Here is a 21,365-nt window from a genome sequence, read left to right as displayed (position 1 = left end):
TCCCTGCCCCCCCCTCTTGCCACCCTATAAATATTTTTCTAGATCCGCCCCTGGACATGATGTACCCCGTCTGACAAGACGCTCACAAACGGACCGTACCACTGGAAGACACCTTCACTCTTAAGACAGTGCTTGTACGCTGAAGAAAAAAAGGGAGCCGTTTGTCCGGTCTGGCCATTATTTATAGACAGGGGTGGGGCTCACCCTGTAGATGGGCGTGGACTAAGCATTTTTTAAGTGCTGTGCTGCACGCGAGGGATAAACCCACTAGTTAATCGCCTTAAAGGGCGAAGCCCATACAAAATAGAACCCCGTGTTCGTGTCTGTTCGTGGCCAGAGCATGTAGGGGAATAGTAACAGCTCACAGTGACTGTATGGTTGGATAGGTTATATTAAATTCATTTAGCTTTTTTATTTTTATTTTTTTAGCATTAAAGTCCCACTGAATAAACATGTTCTGTCCGTGACTCAGCACTGAGCTAGCTGCTAATAACATTAGCGCTCTGAGGACAACCATGCTAGGCATAAAAATAATATATCTTGCGTTACATATGAATGCTTGTCTTTCTAAGTAACTGTCCAATAAAATATCTGAAATTACAATTTAAACCATGCGATCGTTACCTGTTAAAAAGTGGTGCTGCAAACTCTGGCATTGTTACTTTCCGCAAGTCCTGCTTGTAGATTGGTAATCCATTTTTCTCTTTTTTTCAGGAAGCTTTTTTAAAATTGACTCCCTTGTGACCAACTACCTTCAAAACACACAAATGATGTCTTTCTCTCTATTTGAACGGTTGGAACAGCCATACAGGGCACAAACTTTAGACATTTTGATGCTGGATCAACAGAAATAAATGGGGTGAATTTACTTCTGGCCCTCCATGAGCAATGGGTGACGTCGGTGCTATATCAGCTGAAACCCAGCAATGGCATTTATAGTTAAGGTTACATTGGACCCGCCTACAAGAGCATCTTCCAGTTTGTCTGAACGCAACTCAGTGCGCGCAATCCGCGCCAAGTTATAAAGATCCAGAGGTGTATAGGGTGACACACTCCCCCTGCGGTGCGGTCGGCGCGTGCCTCTGCGTGTTCGGTTCAACGCATCAACAATAAACGTAGCTTCAGCAGTTGCTAGCTGTTCCAGGCTCTTGAGTTGAAATTGATAGTGTCAAAATGATCCGATCACTCTCCGTGGTTCTGAACTGCTTTGACTTTGTGTTGTCTCATCATTAGTGACCAGTGGCCTGATGTTTCTGTTGTGCTCTTGGTTTGTTGCACTTAATGTCTGATGGATTTCAGAATGACATGGTCATTCTGTGGTTGTGAAACTTGTAGGCTCCACGGTTGCGATCATGTCTATGTTGTAAAGTTCAGCGATGGCATAGTTACTTTAATCGGATTACTGATTACTCCTCAACTTTCACTCGCTGCTAACAACGCTCTGCCACCCAACTGTGAAAATTACATTGAGATGTGCTTAATTGCAAGTTATTTGATATGGAGGACCAAAACCGACATAAGAAATAAAAGCATAAATGCATACTTTAATAAGAAATAAAATCATAAATATGTTTTAATAAGAAATAAAAGCATAAATATACATTTTGTTTTTCCTTGTCCTTATACATTAGTTTCCGTCAAGTAATGTTTGCATTTTCTTTTTCATTTCCCCTAAACATGCGTTCTTGTCAAGAAAAGTTTTTTTTTTTTTTTTTTTGCTTCTCCCTTTTCTGCTTATCTTTTTTCTGCTGCATCATTATGTTAATGAGAAGAGCTGCCTTCTATGTCCAGCTCCTCTACTGTTGGTCAATAGAGCTTTGGAACCAACGTCACTGCGTCAGACGTTGTGGGGCGTTTATGTCTCGCACAGTCACTCGGTGCCATCTTTACAGGTCACAGAGCAAAACAAACTTTATCTCGGTGGTTTTATTGTGTTACCGACTGCAGTGAAGTTAGTTTTGAGTTGGATATTGGATATTCCAATATCTGCCGAGCAAGCAGCATTTAGCTCAAGGTTGATCCAATTTATGAACAATAATTTTGGCCAGCCGTTCTCCAGAAATTTCTAAACCGTTGGTTTAGAAAGACTCCAGGAGTCTTTCTAAACCAAAGACTCCTGTCAAACAAATGTTAAAAAATGCCTTACTAATACAAAAAAGTGGTAATTCACGCTTTTACATGACACACCAACCTCTATTAAAATGTCAAGTCCTATTTTAAATAACTTTAATGTAAAATGTTTTCTTCAATAGCTTCCATATTGTGTGGCACATTGACTAGAAATCAGTGTGCAATTGTACTAAACTCTATATGAGGCACATGCATTTTTATTCCATTTTAACCAAATATTATTTTTGTTACCTATTTTATTAAATTTAGTATTTCTCTTCAATAGCCGGGGCCTCATGCATAAGAGTGTGCAGTTTCACACTAAAACTTGGCGTAGAGAAAAATTTTAAAAAGTGCGGCGCACAAAAAAAGTCAGATGCATAAAGCCGTGCACATGCACGTGGCCATGCACCTTTCCTTTATAAATCCTAATTTGCGGGAAATGAAGCGCAGCTGCTGGTTCGCTCTGTCGCTACCTACAAGTACATATGTAAATTAGTACAACTACTCGGAAGTCTGTCACCATGGCAACGTCCTTGTTTGAAGCAGCATAAGTATATATAATAATAATTATACATTTTATTTAAAAGGTGATTTCAGGGCACATACTGTCACCTCACAAAAATAAAAATACATTTAAAACCTGCAGCTGGTGTCTTCCACCAGCTGCAGGTTTAAAGAGGGAAAGCCTGGGTTACAGTTACAACAGTAGAAAAAAAACTTTCGTAAGTTGTGTGTTCCAGTATTGTCTGGAAAACTATAAATAGGATTTTACACCCTCTGCCCCCACAGCGTCCAGGTTCTGCGTTACGGCCCTGCGTTTGGTGTCAAGAGCGCAGCGCACAGCACTCCTCCTGCCGCTCTACAACTCGGATAGCTGCTGCAAAGATTTGTGACACTTAATAATTATAATGGTGTTTAGTTGCACAACTTTACAGGCATGTTCATATGTGGCTGTTTTCACGTTGATTACGTTGTTCATATTAGTCTCGATGTTTGCAGTTTGTTTTAGCCCAGTGCTAACCTCATCATGCAGGTTCAGCCCGGTAAGGAGCTTTCACGCTCGCCTCGTAGTAACGCATCACGCTGGTTTTATATCATTTTATTATTATTTTTAGTATTATATTTCCAGTTAAACAATGCACCAAACCACATCAAATGCTTTGTCTACTTAGTCAGCCAGAGTTGATGCGCGCGGCACTGCAGAGATCTGAAAATCTCGAGCAACAAACTTGAGCAACCACAACAGCTTCTGTGATTCTTGGTGCTGGTCCAAGGCTGTATGAGGCCTTGAGCAAAATTTTACTTAAGAGCCCCTCTTGCTGCTAAAAACATCAGCACCTCTAACAGCTTCTGTGTTAGATTTAATGAAATCTGGGAGAGGGTGAGTAGTTTAATTGGCCAATCTAAAAGGCAATCAATTATAATTGCAGTTTACTCATTTGTATTTGTGAACAGAGCTCAAAGTCAAAGATTAAACTCGCATCATCAGATTGTAGCTATGGCAACAAACCAATCTAAATATGAGTATTCTTTGAACTTTTACAAAAGTAAACTTGCCAGCTCCTTAAAATCTTGAATTTAAATTTTAACCAATATAAATATTTTAATTTGCGTATGCTGAAACCATTTTAAATCAAATTCAGCAGCATTGATAATCTCAAACAAATGCTACATTTATACAAGTCCTTCTCAAAAAATTAGCATATTGTGATAAAGTTCATTATTTTCCATAATGTAATGATAAAAATGTAACTGTCATATTTTAGATTCATTGCACACCAACTGAAATATTTCAGGTCTTTTGTTTTAATACTGATAATTTTGGCATACAGCTCATGAAAACCCAAAATCCCTGTCTCAAAAATTTGGCATATCATGAAAAGGTTCTCTGAACGAGCAATTAACCTCATCATCTGATTCAACAAAGTAACTCTAAACACCTGCAAAAGATTCCTGAGACTTTTAAAAACTCCCAGCCTGGTTCATTACTCAACACCGCAATCATGGGTAAGACTGCTTACCTGACTGCTGTCCAGAAGGCCATCATTGACGCCCTCAAGCAAGAGGACAAGACACAGAAAGAAATTTCTGAATGAATAGGCTGTTCCCAGAGTGCTGTATCAAGGCACCTCAGTGGGAAGTCCGTGGGAAGGAAAAAGTGTGGCAGAAAACGCTGCACGACGAGAAGAGGTGAACGGACCCTGAGGAAGATTGTGGAGAAGGGCCGATTCCAGACCTTGGGGGACCTGCGGAAGCAGTGGACTGAGTCTGGAATAGAAACGTCCAGAGCCACCGTGCACAGGCGTGTGCAGGAAATGGGTTACAGGTGCTGCATTCCCCAGGTCAAGCCACTTTTGAACCAGAAATGGTGGCAGAAGCGCCTGACCTGGGCTACAGAGAAGCAGCACTGGACTGTTGCTCAGTGGTCCAAAGTACTTTTTTCAGATGAAAGCAAATTTTCCATGTCATTCAGAAATCAAGGTGCCAGAGACTGGGGAGAAGGAAATGCCAGAAGTCCAGTGTAAAGTACCCACAGTCAGTGATGGTCTGGGGAGCCATGTCAGCTGCTGGTGTTGGTCCACTGTGTTTAATCAAGGGCAGGTCAATGCAGCAGCTATCAGGAGGTTTTGGAGCACTTCATGCTTCCATCTGCTGAAAAGCTTTATGGAGATGAAGATTTAATTTTTCAGCACAACCTGCTCACAGTGCTAAAACCACTGGTATTGCTGTGCTCAATTGGCCTGCCAACTCTCCTGACCTGAACCCCATAGAGAATCTGTGGGATATTGTGAAGAGAAATTTGGGAGACGCAAGACCCAAAACTCTGGATGAGCTTAAGGCCATCGAAGCATCCTGGGCCTCCATAACACCTCAGCAGGGAAACAGGGTGATTGCCTCCACGCCACGCCCCATTGAAGGCTGCAAAAGGATTCATGACCAAGTATTGAGTGCATAACTGAACATAATTATTTTAAGGTCGACTTTTTTGGTATTAAAACCCTTTTCTTTTATTGGTCGGATGAAATATGCTAATTTTTTGAGACAGGGATTTTGGGTTTTTATGAGCTGTATGCCAAAATCATCTGTATTAAAACAATAAAAGACCTAAAATATTTCAGTTGGTGTGCAATGAATCTAAAATATGACAGTTTAATTTTTATTATGGAAAATTAACCTTATCACAATATGCAAATTTTTTGAGAAGGACCTGTATATCTGTGGTCTGTGTTAAAATATTAGCATTTATGGAGCCCTTGAAGCCCTGGGGGTTCCTGAATTAATTTGGATTAAACAGAAGTGCAAATAATTTATATTCATTTTAATTGTATTTTTTGATTACCGTATTTTCCGGACTATAAGCCACACCCCCAATGTAAAAAGAAAATAAAAATCCAGTAAACATACACGTATAAGCCGCACCGGGCTATAAGCCACAGATATCTCTGCCGCTGTAGGTTTTCCACAACAATGCAGCATGCAGACCCGAACACCCAAAATTTGAATCATAACAGGTTAATTGAATATTACTTTTATTACGGTTGAAAAAGAAAAAGTTGCTAAGTTTAGATTTAACTTAACCGATTATGGTAGTTTCCGAACGATAACTTCATATCTGCTACTAGCATGTGCTAAATGAAAATGGGCGTTGCTTTCTTTAGATTTCAATGGCAGCTTGCATCCATTATTGTTGCACTACTGCCATCTATTGGATCCTAATATCTATAACTCAAATTCTCATGATTCCAGTATTTAAAAAATGAAAAATCTTTTCCCCCTCGATGCTATTTAACTGATCAACAACATTCTCAAATTTCAATTCCGTATTAAAACCTAATTTCGTTTTAATGGGCACTTCTTTTATTTTCAATATTGACTTCCAATGATTCACTTCCTGCTAAAGAGCCCCCAAGTGGTTGAAGAAAACTCCACATAAGCCGCATGGTTAAAAGCTTAGGAAAAAAGTAGCGGCTTATAGTCCGGAAAATATGGTAGTTGTTTTAAGACTAGTTGTGGATTTAAATAGTGTTTCACTGGTGATGTTACCCCATAACATATAATTACCCAGTAATATTTTTACTTTTCCTGTCTACTTGGCATCTTTAATACAAAAGCACAATGGACTGCTGGTGCCCCGATCACTGGGCTTAGCAAGTTTTCTGGGGGAAACCCTGGAATAGGTTGGTCAAGCTTGTCAATGGCACACAATCAAACAGTTCCATGCAAACGTATTCAGACCTCTTTAAGGTTTTCCCATTTTGTCACAACCACAAACCTTTATATATTCATGTATATCAGGCGATAATGCAATATCAACACATAGTAGTGCCTTTAATGTATGGGTCAACTGACTTTGCCTTCAAAAGACGGAAATTGTTGCCAATGTTCTTTGAAAAATATCTCAACATCAAGTCCATTTTGAAGCCTGGTCCCAGACTCTCCATTGGCCCATTCTAATAAATGAAAATTCTTTACATGAAACCATGTCATTGCAGCTCTGGCTGGATGTTTGTCCTGCAGGTCAGTAAATATCTGCCCAACCTCAAGATTTCTGAATCCTCCAACAGGTTTTGTTCCAGGAGTGACCTGCAGGGGTGACGAGTTCCCTCTGTCTTGCTGAAGAAAAGCATGGTGCTGCTGGCCTACACTCAATGTTTAACAGCAGAGATGTAGAATGTTAAATGTTGCCATCCGCTGGTGTTTTGTATGAAAGAAAAGCTGGTTCATTTTAGCCTCTTTTTCCATATCATACATAATTTCCCTGGGAAATGAACTTCTCAAGACCAGTTGTGTGCAGTGCATTACTACTTATTTGTTTTACCCATTCTCCCACCTGAGCTCTCGGCAGCTCCAACAGTGATACGAAGGCACTCCTGGCTGATTCTCTTGTTAATGCTCTTCTACTCCAAGCTGAAGTTTTGCCATGTTGTTTACATTTTCGGATGATGGATCAATAGGAGCTTGTTGAGATGTTTAACACTAAGGATATTGTTTTTTCCTCAACCTGTCTGCTGTGTTCTCTAGCCTTCTTCATACCGTTTGCTCGCTAATGTTCTCCAACAAGTATCAGAGGCCTTCAAAGAACAGCTATATGTGTCCTGAGAATAAATTATTATATTTACTAGTAATGTGACTGATGAAGGCAATTGGTTCCAGTGGATTTTGTTGGATTTATACTGGGACTATATTACATCCAATTGTATCTACTTGTGACTGGATAATCCTAGACGCATGTTAATGGCAAGAATAAGTAGAACCTTAGATGCATATGTGATCTAATTTCTGGGTTATTAATGCACATAAATCTCCAGTAGAAAAGAATCCAGTTAAATGTGTATGTCCTGAAGTGTTACTTACTCTTCAAGGTAGTTAGGCACTTGAATAACAGGGTCTGAAACATAGTTTAAAAATATTTTTATAAAAAATCACACATTAACAATGAGAGACGGAATGAATACCACCAAAACATTTATATAAACCTTCTCTTAAAGTCCACTTGATGTCTCCCGTCTGCTTGGAGATGGCATGCAGACTGCCGTCTAGGGTGGAGACAAACAGGAGGGACTCCGGGAGTGTGACTGATCTGACTCCTCCAACCTGAAGGATTACAAAGAAAAGCTTTGTCAGTGGTCAGAGAAGGATGTCATATCCAAAGATTTCACCAAACTTTGAGTACTTGACGGGTTATTGTGAATTGGGAGGGGCAGTAATAACTGTTGTGTTCCTTATTTAGCAGGATATGCTGATTCTCCCTACACTCACCACTAATAAAACACACAATGGTAAAAGTTTTTATAAGTGTGTCTCATGTTGATATTTTACTGATGACAAATTTCATTTGCTATACTTTTTTTATAGTATGGGAAAGTCACTTCATCATTTAAGGCCTTCTTGTCCATATCTCTGAATATTTAAACATAAACATAAAATTGCAATGTTTTGGCAGGCACAAGAACTAAAGAAAAACAGCTTAGACTTGGCCAAAGAAAAACACTGAAAGGCATTCAGAATGTCTGAAAACTAGGAGTGTAGTGATGCAATAATTTCACGATACGATACGATGTGTATCACGATATTTTTTTTTTTTTTTTTGCACGATTCGATGCTCTACGATTCCGTGCCTTTTTACGATTTTCTGAAAGATTTTAGAAGGCCCGAGTGATTTTAGTGACATTTTGTGTTCCATAAACTTGAATTTAGTTAATTGAAAACTGATTAAAAGCACCAACCTCACAATACCTGACTCTGATTGGATAGTCCAACAGTCTGCAGCTGGACAAAATGAATCAAAGATGCAGTGAGAGAATTAGTTTCTGTCATTTAAATTCATGTGGATTTGACATAAAACTCAAAAATTTAAACGGTAATCCAGGAGCATAGTGGGGAGATTATCAGCCTATGTAGACTCTCAATATGCAAATGATTGCATTTATGTTTTTTTCTTTTGGACACTGTGGCTGCATTTTGGAGTAAAAATGCAGCCACAAATGCAGTCTTTGGGACTATGGGGAAAAAGGCTTTTCTACCTTGGCTCCCGGAGTTAGCCGTGGCTGTAAGATGCTTTCTTCTAACTGCTAAAGTAGTGGCTCCGCCTCACCCCATAGTGATCGACTCCCTGCAGCTACGCAGCGTCGCTATTCCCCTGCTTGGATCTCTGAGTAGGTGCCTCTCAGACTGCCAGGATCTCATCGTTCTCTCAGTCTCTGATACTCTTTGTTTGTTGCTAATAAGAATGATCGATCAGCCATTGTTATCATGGAAATCCTCACTGCGCCGCGGATTCCGGCTGGGGTTTTTTCCCTCTTCGTTGTCCTGCTCAAAACACAGTGCCGCTGCTGCTGCTTTGGATGTTATCAACCCATGTTCATTCGTCAGGTAATCCTTTATATACAGGACAGAAACCGCTAAGCTAAAAACTAATTACAAAGTGAATACTACCAGTCGAAATTTGCATTAATTTCGCGATCTCACTGCTTTTGCAGCTGCTCCGTTCGCGCCGCTACTCCTTTCCGCTTCCGCTTCTCTTTCACGGTTACTTAAGCAACTTTACTTCGTTTCTCAGCAACAAAATACAGCCCATCGTTATTTATTGAAGATTTTACATTTCCAAAAACATAGGAATCTAATGTTTCATTTCGTACATTTGGAAGCCCATTCCCTCTCACATAATCGGAAAATCCGGGGAATGGCAGCGCTTTTGAGATTTCTCTGACATTCGAAAAATATGGTTAACTAATTTTAGCATAAGTCCGGTTATACTTGGCCTATTAACACAATTTAAAAACTGGTGTGTCGTTTATAATGTGCACTTTAAGCTCAAGTTGAAAGTGAGACTGAGGGAGGCGGAGTCTTGCTGCTACGCCGTAACAAACTAGACGTTAAAAAGAGCTATAAGGCTATGGACCCTTATGGTTTAACGGATTGATACTCGCGGATAAAAAATCGATACCTTCCAGTGGCAGAAAATATCAATATATATCGCCAAATCGATTTTTTTTTTATACAGCCCTACTGAAAACCCAAAGATCGACTAATTTAAAGGAACTAGCAGAACTTTTTCTATAGTAAAATATAATAAAACTTACTTTAGATATACAGTCACCTAAAAGCAATTTGTTTTGAATGTTCTCTATATTATTTGATAAAATAGTATATAACCACCCAAAATTCAGCTTCTTTTGCATATGCCTCAAGTGACAACATATGAAGGCTGTTTAAACAGACGGACAAAACGAAAGTTACGTATATAACTACGGTTCAATGAATCCCAGATGACCGCCAGAGGGCGGTGCTGAAAGCACTGAATGTTCCCTTCACGCATGCGCTGTTCGAGCAATAATGTCAACAGAGTCACACCTGTGACACACCGGATGATCAATCAGAGGCTATATAGCATGACGTTATCCGAGGCTCTGTTCCTACAGAATCTTCTCGCAAAATGCAAGGATTCTGAGTGACGGAGAATCTCTGGCGGTCATCCGGGATTCAGAACCGCAGTTACATACGTAACTTTCGTTTTATTTCATCCCTACTGACCGCCAGAGGGCGGTGCTGTAAGCACTGAATGACTAATACCAGCGATGTCACAAGAAATCCTGAGCACAAACCTCACTGAGGAGGCCCAGAGGACCCTTGTAAAAGAACCTGGTCTAGAGGATGAGAGGAGGCCACATTCACATTGTAAAATCTAGTGAACGTGCTCGGAGAAGCCCATGACGCAGCAGCACATGGCTTCCAGTGGAACTCCTCTCAAGGCTGCCCAGGAAGTGGAAACACTCCTGGGAGAGTGTGCCTTCACGCCGACTGGCTGGGCTGGCGCCCTGCAGCGTAGGTGTGACGGATGACATCCACAATAGGAGAGACGCTGTTTGGACAGAGGACAACATAATCTAGGGCCCCCATAACACAAGAACTGCTAGTCTGAGCATCTTATAGCAGCAGTGGCTGCAATATATGCCGCCAATGGACTCACTGGGCACAGCAACTCAGAACTATCACCAGAGACTAGAGGTGTGCCGATCGATCAGGTCACCGATCATAATCGGGCCGATTTTTGTGAAAAAGTGCATGATCGGCGATCATTGGCTCTTGTTGCCGATACCGATCACCTGCATCTCATTTCGCAGCCTGCCTGTGCAGCTGGTCTCCTCTTTCCTTCACACTGCGCAAACGCGCAGGAACAAATCCTAAACGATGTTGAACTATAACGCACTGAGTGAATGGGGACGTTTGCGTGTTGCGGCGGAAAATTGAAGCACGTCAAAATGCATCAACACAACGAAGCTAATACGACATAAAAACAATGGCATACTTGATGCAGTTTGGCTACATCGAGGCTCACTGCAGTAAAAAAGACATACGGAGGATCAGGTAGCAGTTAAAGCAGCGCACAGCTACAAACACTCACCCGGATTATTAGCATGACGGTCAGAAAGCTAAACAAATAACCCGCAAAATTATTTAAGTCTTCGAGCTGCGATGTAAGACGCTGGTTCTGCTCTTGCTGTTGAACCGCTGCTACGCGCTACGGGTAGTAATATTTCACAGACGGAGCGCCGCTTCTGCTCCACCTGGGAGTGACTCTCACACCGAACTTCTGCTTAAAGCTGCAGCATCTAACAAATTTATTTTATTTTTTTTACATGCGTATTAAAACTTTTGCTGTCCTAACATGAGACAGATAACATCTGAAAAACATAATCAATCTCCTCTGCCTCCTCCCTGTTCTGCATAATTACTCCGCTCAGTCAGAAACAGCCACTCAGAACTAGCAGTAATCAGCTAGCCGCCATGCTATCAGGAAGTTTTCATTCAGTAACTCTGGATTGTTTATTGTAATGGAACCTGCATTTGCCTTTGAATGCTAAGTTTTATACTTGAATTTTTTTTGGCAATGCTGAGAGGTTTTATTTTGGCCTCTTCAGAGCCTTCATATGTTATCAGTCTGTTAAAGATAGTATTATTGATAGCAGTACAATTTGCACAATGCCTGTTTTGTTTAGTTTTCTTCTTGGAAAAAGTTAAGTTTTTGTCTAAATTAAGGTGAATTCATGGTTCCTATTTCCACATAATATAACTGGTAGTGTTTGATAAAAAAAATTTTTTTTAAATTATGTGATCGGTATCAGTGATCGGTATCAGCAGGAAAAAACCTGATCGGCACATCTCTACCAGAGACGTAGGCTGAAAACGCGCCAATCTCAATGGTTGGTTACAAGGAGAATGAGAAAACACTTTAGGGACAAACGCCGGGTTTGGCCACAAGGCATCACCAGAACCATCCATCGGAGACATGATGGGCTGATAGAAGGCACGTAGCCCTCTTACATGAGACAATAGCCAACAAAAAGGCAGTCTTGCACGACAACCACTTGAGGTCCACCTAAATCAAAGGCTGAAATGGAGGGTGGCATAGAGCACTGAGGACCAAGGACAGGTCCCAGACAGGGGCTCGTGGAACCAGTGGCAGGTGCAGTCTACGAACACCACACGCACAAAAAAAGAGAAACCAGATTATGGGTCCTCACTGTACAGCCATCAAGGTCAGCATGACTAGATGATATAGCCACTACCTTAAGTGTCAAAGGAGAGCAGCCATTATCAAGAAGAAACCGAAAAGACTCCAAAAGGGTGTGTACCACACTGGCGACTGGATCATCAATACGGGCAGAATACCAAAGGAAAAAGAGACACCATCCGTTTCCATATTGCTGACGAGTTGAGGTGCCTGACGGAACCTGAATACCCAGTCAGCTGCTATTCAAGCCTCCCAGTGGCCACACCCACAGCTGGAGGCGTTGAGGATCAGAATGCCATATCTAACCCCCCTACTGAGACAGTAAATTCCTCCTGGTTGGAAGACACAATGAGACCTCGTGACCCAGATTCCATAGAAGTGGGAAGCATGGCCGTGCCGGCCAATCCTTTGGCCCATCTCAAGAACTCTTTGAAGAGTCTGCCAAATCAGCGAAATGGGTGGCAAGGCATATAGGAGGACCCTGGGCCAAGGATGGGCCAAGGTGTCCTGGACCAGTGCACCTGTGGCCCCTATAAGGGAAAACCATAGAGGACAAAGGGATGACTCCTCTGTGGCAAACAGGTCGACCTCTGCCTCATCGAAAAGGTCCCAGATCAGGCGGACTATGTCGCTATGGAGGGACCACTCTCCCTGAGCTGCAAAGGGCACAGTGGCAGCAGACCAAGGGTACAACCCGAATAACCATGTTAGTTTGCTCAGCAGCTGCAGGAAGGCGATGCAAGGAAGCTGCCTGTCCAGCCTGAATCGACTCAGCTGAAATGTCATCCACCCTCTGGGCAAATGGGTTGGCTGTCATAGGGGTAGAATCCAGAAGCAACCTAAGAAAAGTGGGTTGCCTGCGATGGAACCAGACAGCTCTTCAAGTTCATCTTGAGACCCCACAGGGGCACATAAGCGAGCAGGCGACTCAAATCGCGAGATGCATGTTCTCGAGACGGGGCGCAGAGAAGCAGATCATCGAGATATGGCAGAACCTACATGCCGTGGCCCTGCAGAAGAGAGAGGGCTGCCTCCACGCACCGAGTGAACACTCTCTGGGAAAGGGAGAGGCCAAATGGGAGCGCACGGAACTACCAACACCCGAAAGGCAAACCTGAAAAAACGCTGATGTTCCACCGCGATGGGTACATGAAAGTACGCATCTGTAAGGTCGATTGATGCAAGCTATTCTCCCTCAGTCACAGCCTGAAGAACCTCTGCTGTTGTGAGGATGTGAAAAGGCAGGACCTTTAATACTGTTGAGTCCCCTGATATCCAAAATGGGACGAAATCCGCCTGTCCTTGTCAGCATGAGGAAATACAATGAATATTATCCTCTGGGTTGCCACAGAGGATGCACTGCCTCGATTGCACCCCCAGCCAGGAGGACCCTGTTCCAGGACTTGAGCTTTCCCCGGGTCGGTGATGACGGTCAGCCTGACCCAATGTGAGATGTGAGGCCACCACCAGAACTGTAGCCAGTAACCATGGGTCAGAGTGGCAACCACCCATGGATCCACAGCGAAAGCAACCCAGTAAATAAGCTGCTGATGAAAAAATAAAAAAAAATCTGATGGCTGGTCTGGTGGACTCACTTCCTCTGCCCACTGCCCCTGGGGTCCTGGGGGGGCGGTGGCCAAGGTCTGTGGCCCGGGTGTGCCTGGTCGGTTGGCGGACCGGCTCACAAAAGTCCCTGCTGGGTACATCATGAGGGCAAGACCCACCAGGCCAAGCAGAACCCCAAGGCGGCAGCTGAATGCTGGGGCCAGCTGATGGGCACCTCCGATTATGAGAAGGAGGGGACCTACCCCTGCTGAGGCCTGAAAGCTGTAGTCTAGTCCGCCGCGCAGAAAGGGCAACCATGAAGTGCGGCAAGGAATTGCCAAGGCGGCCGGCATGTGCTCCGGCATTACAAGATACAGAGGAAGCCATCTGTAATACAACATTGAGCCTGCGGGCACCGAACAGCACGCAGAGCTTCATTCGGAGACACAATGAACGAGGCAACAGTAGGATTGACAGCAGGCATGTGATCCAAGCCCGTCTTGACCGGCTCCTGCATAGCTGCCAACACCTGACCATCGGTGGAGAGATGCGAAAAGGCTCTAGGGTCCCACCGACAAGTAGTGGTGGGATGTTATTGTACTTAAGTAGAGTTTTCGTGTATCTGTACTTTACTTAAGTAGATTTAATAATGGATACTTTCTACTTTTACTCTACTACATTTTACAGTATCTGTACTTTCTACTTCACTACATTTATAGAAAACTGCCGCGTTACTCGTTACATCCAAGTCACATTGAGCTTTTTTCCGTTAAAATGTGACTTAAGGTGGCACCGTAAAATCCGAGCAATAATGTCACTTGCGTGTCTGTTGTCACCCATCGCCTCCAACTTTACTCGCATGTGGAGCTCCAAGAAATGTGCAGTGGTTTCCTCTGAGCGGGAGAAGATGTCTGTCTAATCGATAATAGCTGCATAAATCATAAGATATGGCGACATGTAAAATCAGCAGCGCTTTGCTTTTACAGACGGTGGGACTACTTTGTCCAACTTTGAGCGTCACTTGGAAGGAAAGCTTAAAGAAAGGTAAGACCTGTGGACATGATGCTAGCAAAGCTAGCTGTACAGAGACACATATGTTACATTTGTGATGAAAAAAAGTTGTCACTCATGCGCTGAATTATTGTGTGTTGACTGAGGTGTCGCATGGGACAACGCTGTGAAAAAATATCTGCAATATAGTGATATGACATTCAGTAAAGATCCGTCCGATTCTTCTGGACGGATCTTTACTAAGTCCTAAAGGACTGAAGTCTCACTGAGAGCCGTTCTTTGTTCTTGTGTACACTGCAGTAGCTATATATATATATATATATATATAATATATATATACACACTCCTGATCAAAATCTTAAGACCAGTCAAATTGCAAGAATTTGCATTGCACTATTGGATCTTAAGAAGGTTCTAAGTAGAGCTTCACAATGTTAAAGGGAAAAAAAATCAGTGCAAGAGACAAGAACTTTTGAGCAGGGAATTTTCTAAAAACTGCATTTACACTCAAACATGATTTTTTTCAGCTGATCAAAAGTTTAAGACCATAGTCTTTAAAAGCCAAAAGCTGTGCAAAAATCTGGATTCCATGTCATTTTCTGTCAAGTCTTTACACTGTCAAGACCTCCTGATGGCAAAAGCAAAAAAGCTCACTGACTTTGAATGTGGTAGGATTGTTGAGCTGCATAAGCAAGGCCTCTCACAACATGCCATCGCTGCCGAGGTTGGACGCAGTAAGACAGTTATTTTGCATTTTGTAAATGATCTTGAGGGTTATGGAACAAAGTGGTAGACCCAAAAAAATTTCACCAACTCTGAGCCGCAGGAATCGATTGGCTGTCCGTCAAGACACGGGATGATCCTCCACCCAAATTAAGGCCATTACTGGTGCTGACTACAGCCCAATAACCATCAGATGGCATCTGCGAGAGAAGGGCTTCAGAAACAAAAAACGTCTTCAAAGACCACGTCTTCTTCAACACCACAAAATTGCCCGTTTGGACTTTGCAAGGGTGCACCAAACATGGGACATTGAAAGGTGGAACAAAGTTGTCTTCTCTGATGAGAGAAATTTTTACCTTGATGGTCCTGATGGCTTCCGACTTTACTGGCATGACAAGGCGATCCCACCTGAGATGTTTTCTACACGGCACAGTGGTGCCATCATGATTTGGGGTGCGTTTTTCTTCAATGGAACAATGGAGCTTCAGGTTGTGCAGGGGTGTCAAACAGCAGCTGGCTATGCAGCGGGCATCCCTCATGATTGAGGGCCCTCGTCTGTGTGGTAATGATTGGGTTTTTCAACAGGACAATGCCTGCTTGACAAAGGAGTTCTTCCAAGAGAATAACATCACTCTTTTGGACCATCCTGCATGTTCCCCAGATCTAAACCCAATTGAGAACATTTGGGGATGGATGGCAAGGGACGTTTAAAAAAATGGACATCGGTTCCAGACAGTGGATGCCCTTCATGAAGCCATCTTCAATACTTGAAGCAACGTTCCCACTAGCCTCCAGGATACTCTGGCATCAAGCATGCCTAAACGATTGTTTGAAGTCATCAACAAGAACGGTGGAGCTACTCATTACCGAGTCCTTTTTTTTGACACTTTGATTTCTGTTATGGGGGGTTTTCTGGGTTTTTTGAGCTATGGTCTTAAACTTTTGATCAGCTGAAAAAATCATGTTTGAGTGTCAATGCAGTTTTCAATTAACTCCCCGCTCAAAGGTTTTTGTCTCTTACGCCTATTTTGTCTAACATTGTGAAGCTCTACTTAGAACCTTCTTAAGATCCAATAATGCAAAATGCAAATTCTTGCAGTTTAACTGGTCTTACGATTTTAATCAGGAGTGTATATATATATATATATATATATATATATCCATTTTCTTCCGCTTATCCGGGATCGGGTCGCGGGGGCAGCAGCTTCAGAAGGGAGGCCCAGACTTCCCTCTCCCCAGCCACTTCTTCCAGCTCCTCTGGAGGAATCCCAAGGCGTTCCCAGGCCAGTCGAGAGACATAGTCCCTCCAGCTTGTCCTGGGTCTTCCCCGAGGCCTCCTCCCGGTGGGACGTGCCCGGAACACCTCACCAGGGAGGCATCCAGGAGGCATCCGGACCAGATGCCCGAGCCCCCTCAACTGGCTCCTCTCGACGTGGAGGAGCAGCGGCTCTACTCTGAGTCCCTCCCAGATTACCGAGCTTCTCACCCTATCTCTAAGGGAGAACCCAGCCACCCTGCGGAGGAAACCCATTTCGGCCGCTTGTATCCGTGATCTCGTTCTTTCGGTCATGACCCAAAGCTCATGACCATAGATGAGGGTGGGAACATAGATCGACCGGTAAATCGAGAGCTTCGCTTTTTGACTCAGCTCTCTCTTCACCACGACGGACCAGTACAATGCCCGCTTCACGGCAGACGCTGCCCCAATCCGCCAGTCGACCTCCCGCTCCCTTCTTCCATCATTTGTGAACAAGATCCCCAGATACTTAAACTCCTCCACTTGAGGCAGGACGACCCCCCCTGACCCAGAGAAGGCACTCTACCCTTTTCTGGCTCAAGACCATGGCCTCGGATTTGGAGAAACCGAGCCTCATCCCGGCCGCTTCACACTCGGCTGCGAACCGCTCCAGTGAGAGCTGCAGATCACGTTCCGATGAAGCCAACAGGACCACATCATCCGCAAAAAGCAGAGATGCGATCCTAAGGCCACCAAAACGGATCCCCTCAACACCTCGGCTGCGCCTAGAAATTCTGTCCATAAAAGTAATGAACAGAATCGGTGACAAAGGGCAGCCTTGGCGGAGTCCAACTCTCACCTGAAACGAGCCCGACTTACTGCCGGCAATGCGGACCAGACTCTGACACCGGTCATACAGGAACCTGACAGCCCGTATCAAAGGGCCCGGTACCCCATACTCCCAGAGTACCCCCCACAAGGCCTCCCGCGAGACACGGTCGAACGCCTTCTCCAAGTCCACAAAACACATGTAGACTGGTTGGGCGAACTCCCATGCACCCTCCAGGACCCTGCTGAGGGTGTAGAGATGGTCCAGTGTTCCACGACCAGGACGAAAACCACACTGCTCTTCCTGAATCCGAGGTTTGACTATCCGACGGACCCTCCTCTCCAGGACCCCTGAAAAGATCCTTACCAGGGAGGCTTAAGAGTGTGACCCCCCCTGAAATTGGAGCACACCCTCCGGTCCCCCTTTTTAAACAGGGGGACCACCACCCCAGTCTGCCAATCCAGGGGAACTGCCCCCGATGTCCATGCGATATTGCAGAGTCGCGTGAGCCAACACAACCCTGCAACATCCAGAGCCTTAAGGAACTCCGGGCGGATCTCATCCACCCCCGGAGCCCTGCCACAGAGGAGCTTTTTGACCACCTTGGCGACCTCGTCCCCAGAGATTGGAGAGCTCAAACCAGAGTCCCCAGGCTCAGCTTCCTCAACAGAAGGCATGTTGGTGGGATTGAGGAGGTCTTCAAAGTATTCCGCCCACCGGCCCACAACGTCCCGAGTTGAGGTCAGCAGCACACCATCTCCACTATAGTGTTGGTGCTGCACTGCTTCCCCCTCCTGTGACGCCGGATGGTGGACCAGAATCGCCTCGAAGCCGTATGGAAGTCTGTCTCAATAGCCTCTCCAAACTCCTCCCACGCCCGAGTTTTTGCCTCAGCGACCACCCGAGCCGCATGCCGTTTTGCCCGCCAGTACCCATCAGCTGCTTCTGGAGTCCCACAGGCCAAAAAGGCCCGATAGGACTCCTCCTTCAGCTTTACAGCATCCCTCACCGAAGGTGTCCACCAACGGGTTCGAGGGTTGCCGCCGCGACAGGCACCAACAACCTTGCGGCCGCAGTTCCGATAGGCCGCCTTGGCAATGGAGGTATGGAACATGGTCCACTCAGACTCAATGTCCCCACCTCCCACGGGACGTGCTCGAAGTTCTGCCGGAGATGAGAGTTGAAGCCCCGTCTCACAGGGGACTCCGCCAGACGTTCCCAGCAGACCCTCACTACACGTTTGGGCCTGCCAGGTCTGACCGGCTTCCTCCCCCACCACTGGAGCCAACTCACCACCAGGTAGTGGTCAGTGGACAGCTCCGCACCTCTCTTCACCCGAGTGTCCAAGACATACGGCCGCAAATCCGATGAAACGTTGACAAATTCAATCATCTTACTGCGGCCTAAGGCATCCTGGTGCCAAGTGCACATATGGACGCCCTTATGCCTGAACATGGTGTTCGTGATGGATAATCCGTGACGAGCACAGACGTCCAAGAACAGAACACCACTCGAGTTCAGATTGGGGGGGGGCCGTTCCTCCCAACCACGCCTCTCCAGGTCTCACTGTCATTGCCCACGTGAGCGTTGAAGTCCCCCAGTAGAACAAGGGAGTCCCCAGGAGGGGCACTCTCCAGTACCCCCTCTAAGGACTCCAAGAAGGGTGGGGAATCTGAACTGCTGTTCGGCCCGTAAGCACAAACAACAGTCAGAACCCGTCTCCCCACCCGTAGGCGGAGGAAGCCTACCCTCTCATCCACCGGGGTGAACCCCAACGTACAGGCGCCCAGATGGGGGGCAACAAGTATGGCCACTCCAGCCCGGTGCCTCTCACCGTGGGCAACTCCAGCGTGGAGTATATATATATATATATATATATATATATATATATATACACACACATTTATTTAATTGCCGAATAAGTAAAAGTTGAATGTATGAACGCAGAGAGTGCTCATTGATTGATTTCGTCTCCTGCCATTCATGGTCAAAACTGAAGTGAGTCCCACCACAGGCAGACAGAGCAGACTACGATTGGGAGAGGGGGCCGAAAGCGCTACCATCACCAATCACAATAAAGAGCAGCAAAGGGGCTGACACAGTCAGCCATGCCCAGAATAAGGGTCGAAAAAATAAAACTGGGAGAGGGGGCGAAAACGCTGCCATCACCAATTAAATAAACACAGAGGGGTACCGGAGGCTTGCTAAAATTGGGAGAGAGGGCGAAAACCCTGCCGTCACCAATTAGAACAACAAGCGTAAAGTCAGGTGAGCCCAACACAAAACTATGATCACCAGATCGGCTGAAATTGGGAGAGGGGGCGAGACGCAACCATCACCAATTACGAAAAAAAAACAACCCGCGGACAAACGATAGGCAGACATGGCCAGCTACATCCAGCATAGGATGCAAAACAAATCAAGACTGGGAGAGGGGGCGGAGAACGCTACCGTCACCAATCACAGCAGCAAACGAAGAGTCAGTTGAGCTCAACACAAAGCTACAATCGGCTAAAATTGGGAGAGGAGGCGAGACGCTACCGTCACCAATTACAGAAAATCCAGCGGACCAACGACAGGCAGACGTGGTCAGCTACGTCCAGCACATGATGAAAAATAGATCAAGATCGGGAGAGGGTGTTAATGCTGTCGCCACCAATGAAACAAACAGAGGGGCAACACATAGCCCAACCCAAAACTCAAAACAGGAGGCTTGCTAAAATTGGGAGAGAGGGCGGAGAACACTGCCGTCACCAATTAAAGCAGCAAACGAAGAGTCAGGCAAACTCAACACAAAGCTAAGATCAACAAGATCTGCTGAAATCGGGAGAGGGGGCGAGATGCTACGGTCACCAATTACAGAAAAAAAAAACCCAGCGGACCAACGACAGGCAGACGTGGTCAGCTATGTCCAGTATAGGATGAAAAAACGCATCAAGATTGGGAGAGGGGCCGGAGAACACTGCCGTTACCAATTAAAGCAGAAAAGGAAGAGTCGGCGATCGGCTGAAATTGGGAGAGGGAGCGAGAAGCTACCGTCACCCATTACAGAAAAACAGCGGACAGGCAGACGTGGTCAGCTGCATCCACCATTAGATGAAAAATAGATCAAGATCGGGAGAGGGGGCGTGAACGCTGCCGTGACCAATCACTGTAAAAAAATAAAAATAAAAAAAAAGCCTGAGAAAAGAGGGGCTGACGCAGTCAGCCACGTCCGGGCAGGACGAAATCAAAATAAAACTGGGAGAGGGGGCAAAAGGTTCCCGTCACCAATCAAAGTAATAAGAATTTGCTTATAAGGTCGGCGAAAATTGGGAGAGGGGGCGAGACGCTACCGTGACCAATTAAAACGAAACGTCAAACTTCGAAAGGCTAACACCGTTAGCTAAGCTCCAACATGTGTACAAACACAGTGGTTATAGCTGCGAGTTGGGAGAGGAGGCGTAAACGCTGTCATCACCAGCAAACAGAACCTTAAACGAAGATCCGTCGCAGCCCTCGGAGGGCGATACACCGCAACTCCGGCCAACAGGGAGTCGGGCGTCCAACGACGGCGAAAAGATCCAGAAACCCAAGAGGTGTACGCCATAGAAAGCGAACCGCATGTGAGAAGAAAAGAGGAACACGGATGACGTCATGCTATATAGCCTCTGATTGATCATCCGATGTGTCACAGGTGTGACTCTGTTGACGTTATTGCTCGAACGGCGCATGCGCTTACAGAACATTCAGTGCTTTCAGCACCGCCCTCTGGCGGTCAGTAGGGATTAAATAGCTTTTGTATTTTTCTGTTATTTTCTTGAATAACAGTAAAATAAATAAACAAGCAAATCACTAAATACAGTAACAACAAAAAATAAATATTTAAGTAAGGGCTTGGATTAGGCTAGATT

General features: G+C 44.9%; 1 protein-coding gene across 7 annotated transcripts in view; it reads right to left on the bottom strand.

Annotated features, from left to right (window-relative positions):
- The window catches only part of ern2 (endoplasmic reticulum to nucleus signaling 2), a 95,728-nt gene that overhangs the window by 73,569 nt on the left and 794 nt on the right, over positions 1–21,365 (bottom strand). For 2 of the 7 annotated variants that reach the window (XM_081605194.1, XM_081605178.1), the window contains exons 1-3: positions 20,946–21,182; positions 7,590–7,707; positions 7,468–7,501 (exon numbers count right to left, since the gene is read on the bottom strand). In XM_081605194.1, coding sequence (XP_081461320.1) covers positions 7,468–7,501; positions 7,590–7,707; positions 20,946–21,134 — 341 coding nt within the window. In that variant the 5' untranslated portion in view covers positions 21,135–21,182. Of the gene's footprint in view, positions 1–7,467; positions 7,502–7,589; positions 7,708–20,945; positions 21,184–21,365 lie in introns of those variants that run through there. The other 5 variants (XM_008405687.3, XM_008405727.3, XM_081605146.1 and 2 more) reach the window with 4 other exon arrangements.

The sequence above is a fragment of the Poecilia reticulata genome, chromosome 1 (genome assembly GCF_904066995.2).
Source record: "Poecilia reticulata chromosome 1, P_reticulata-male-v2, whole genome shotgun sequence".
NCBI classification, from domain to species: domain Eukaryota; kingdom Metazoa; phylum Chordata; class Actinopteri; order Cyprinodontiformes; family Poeciliidae; genus Poecilia; species Poecilia reticulata.
Note: the sequence above shows the minus strand (reverse complement) of the source record. Positions and strands in the feature narration are given on the sequence as shown.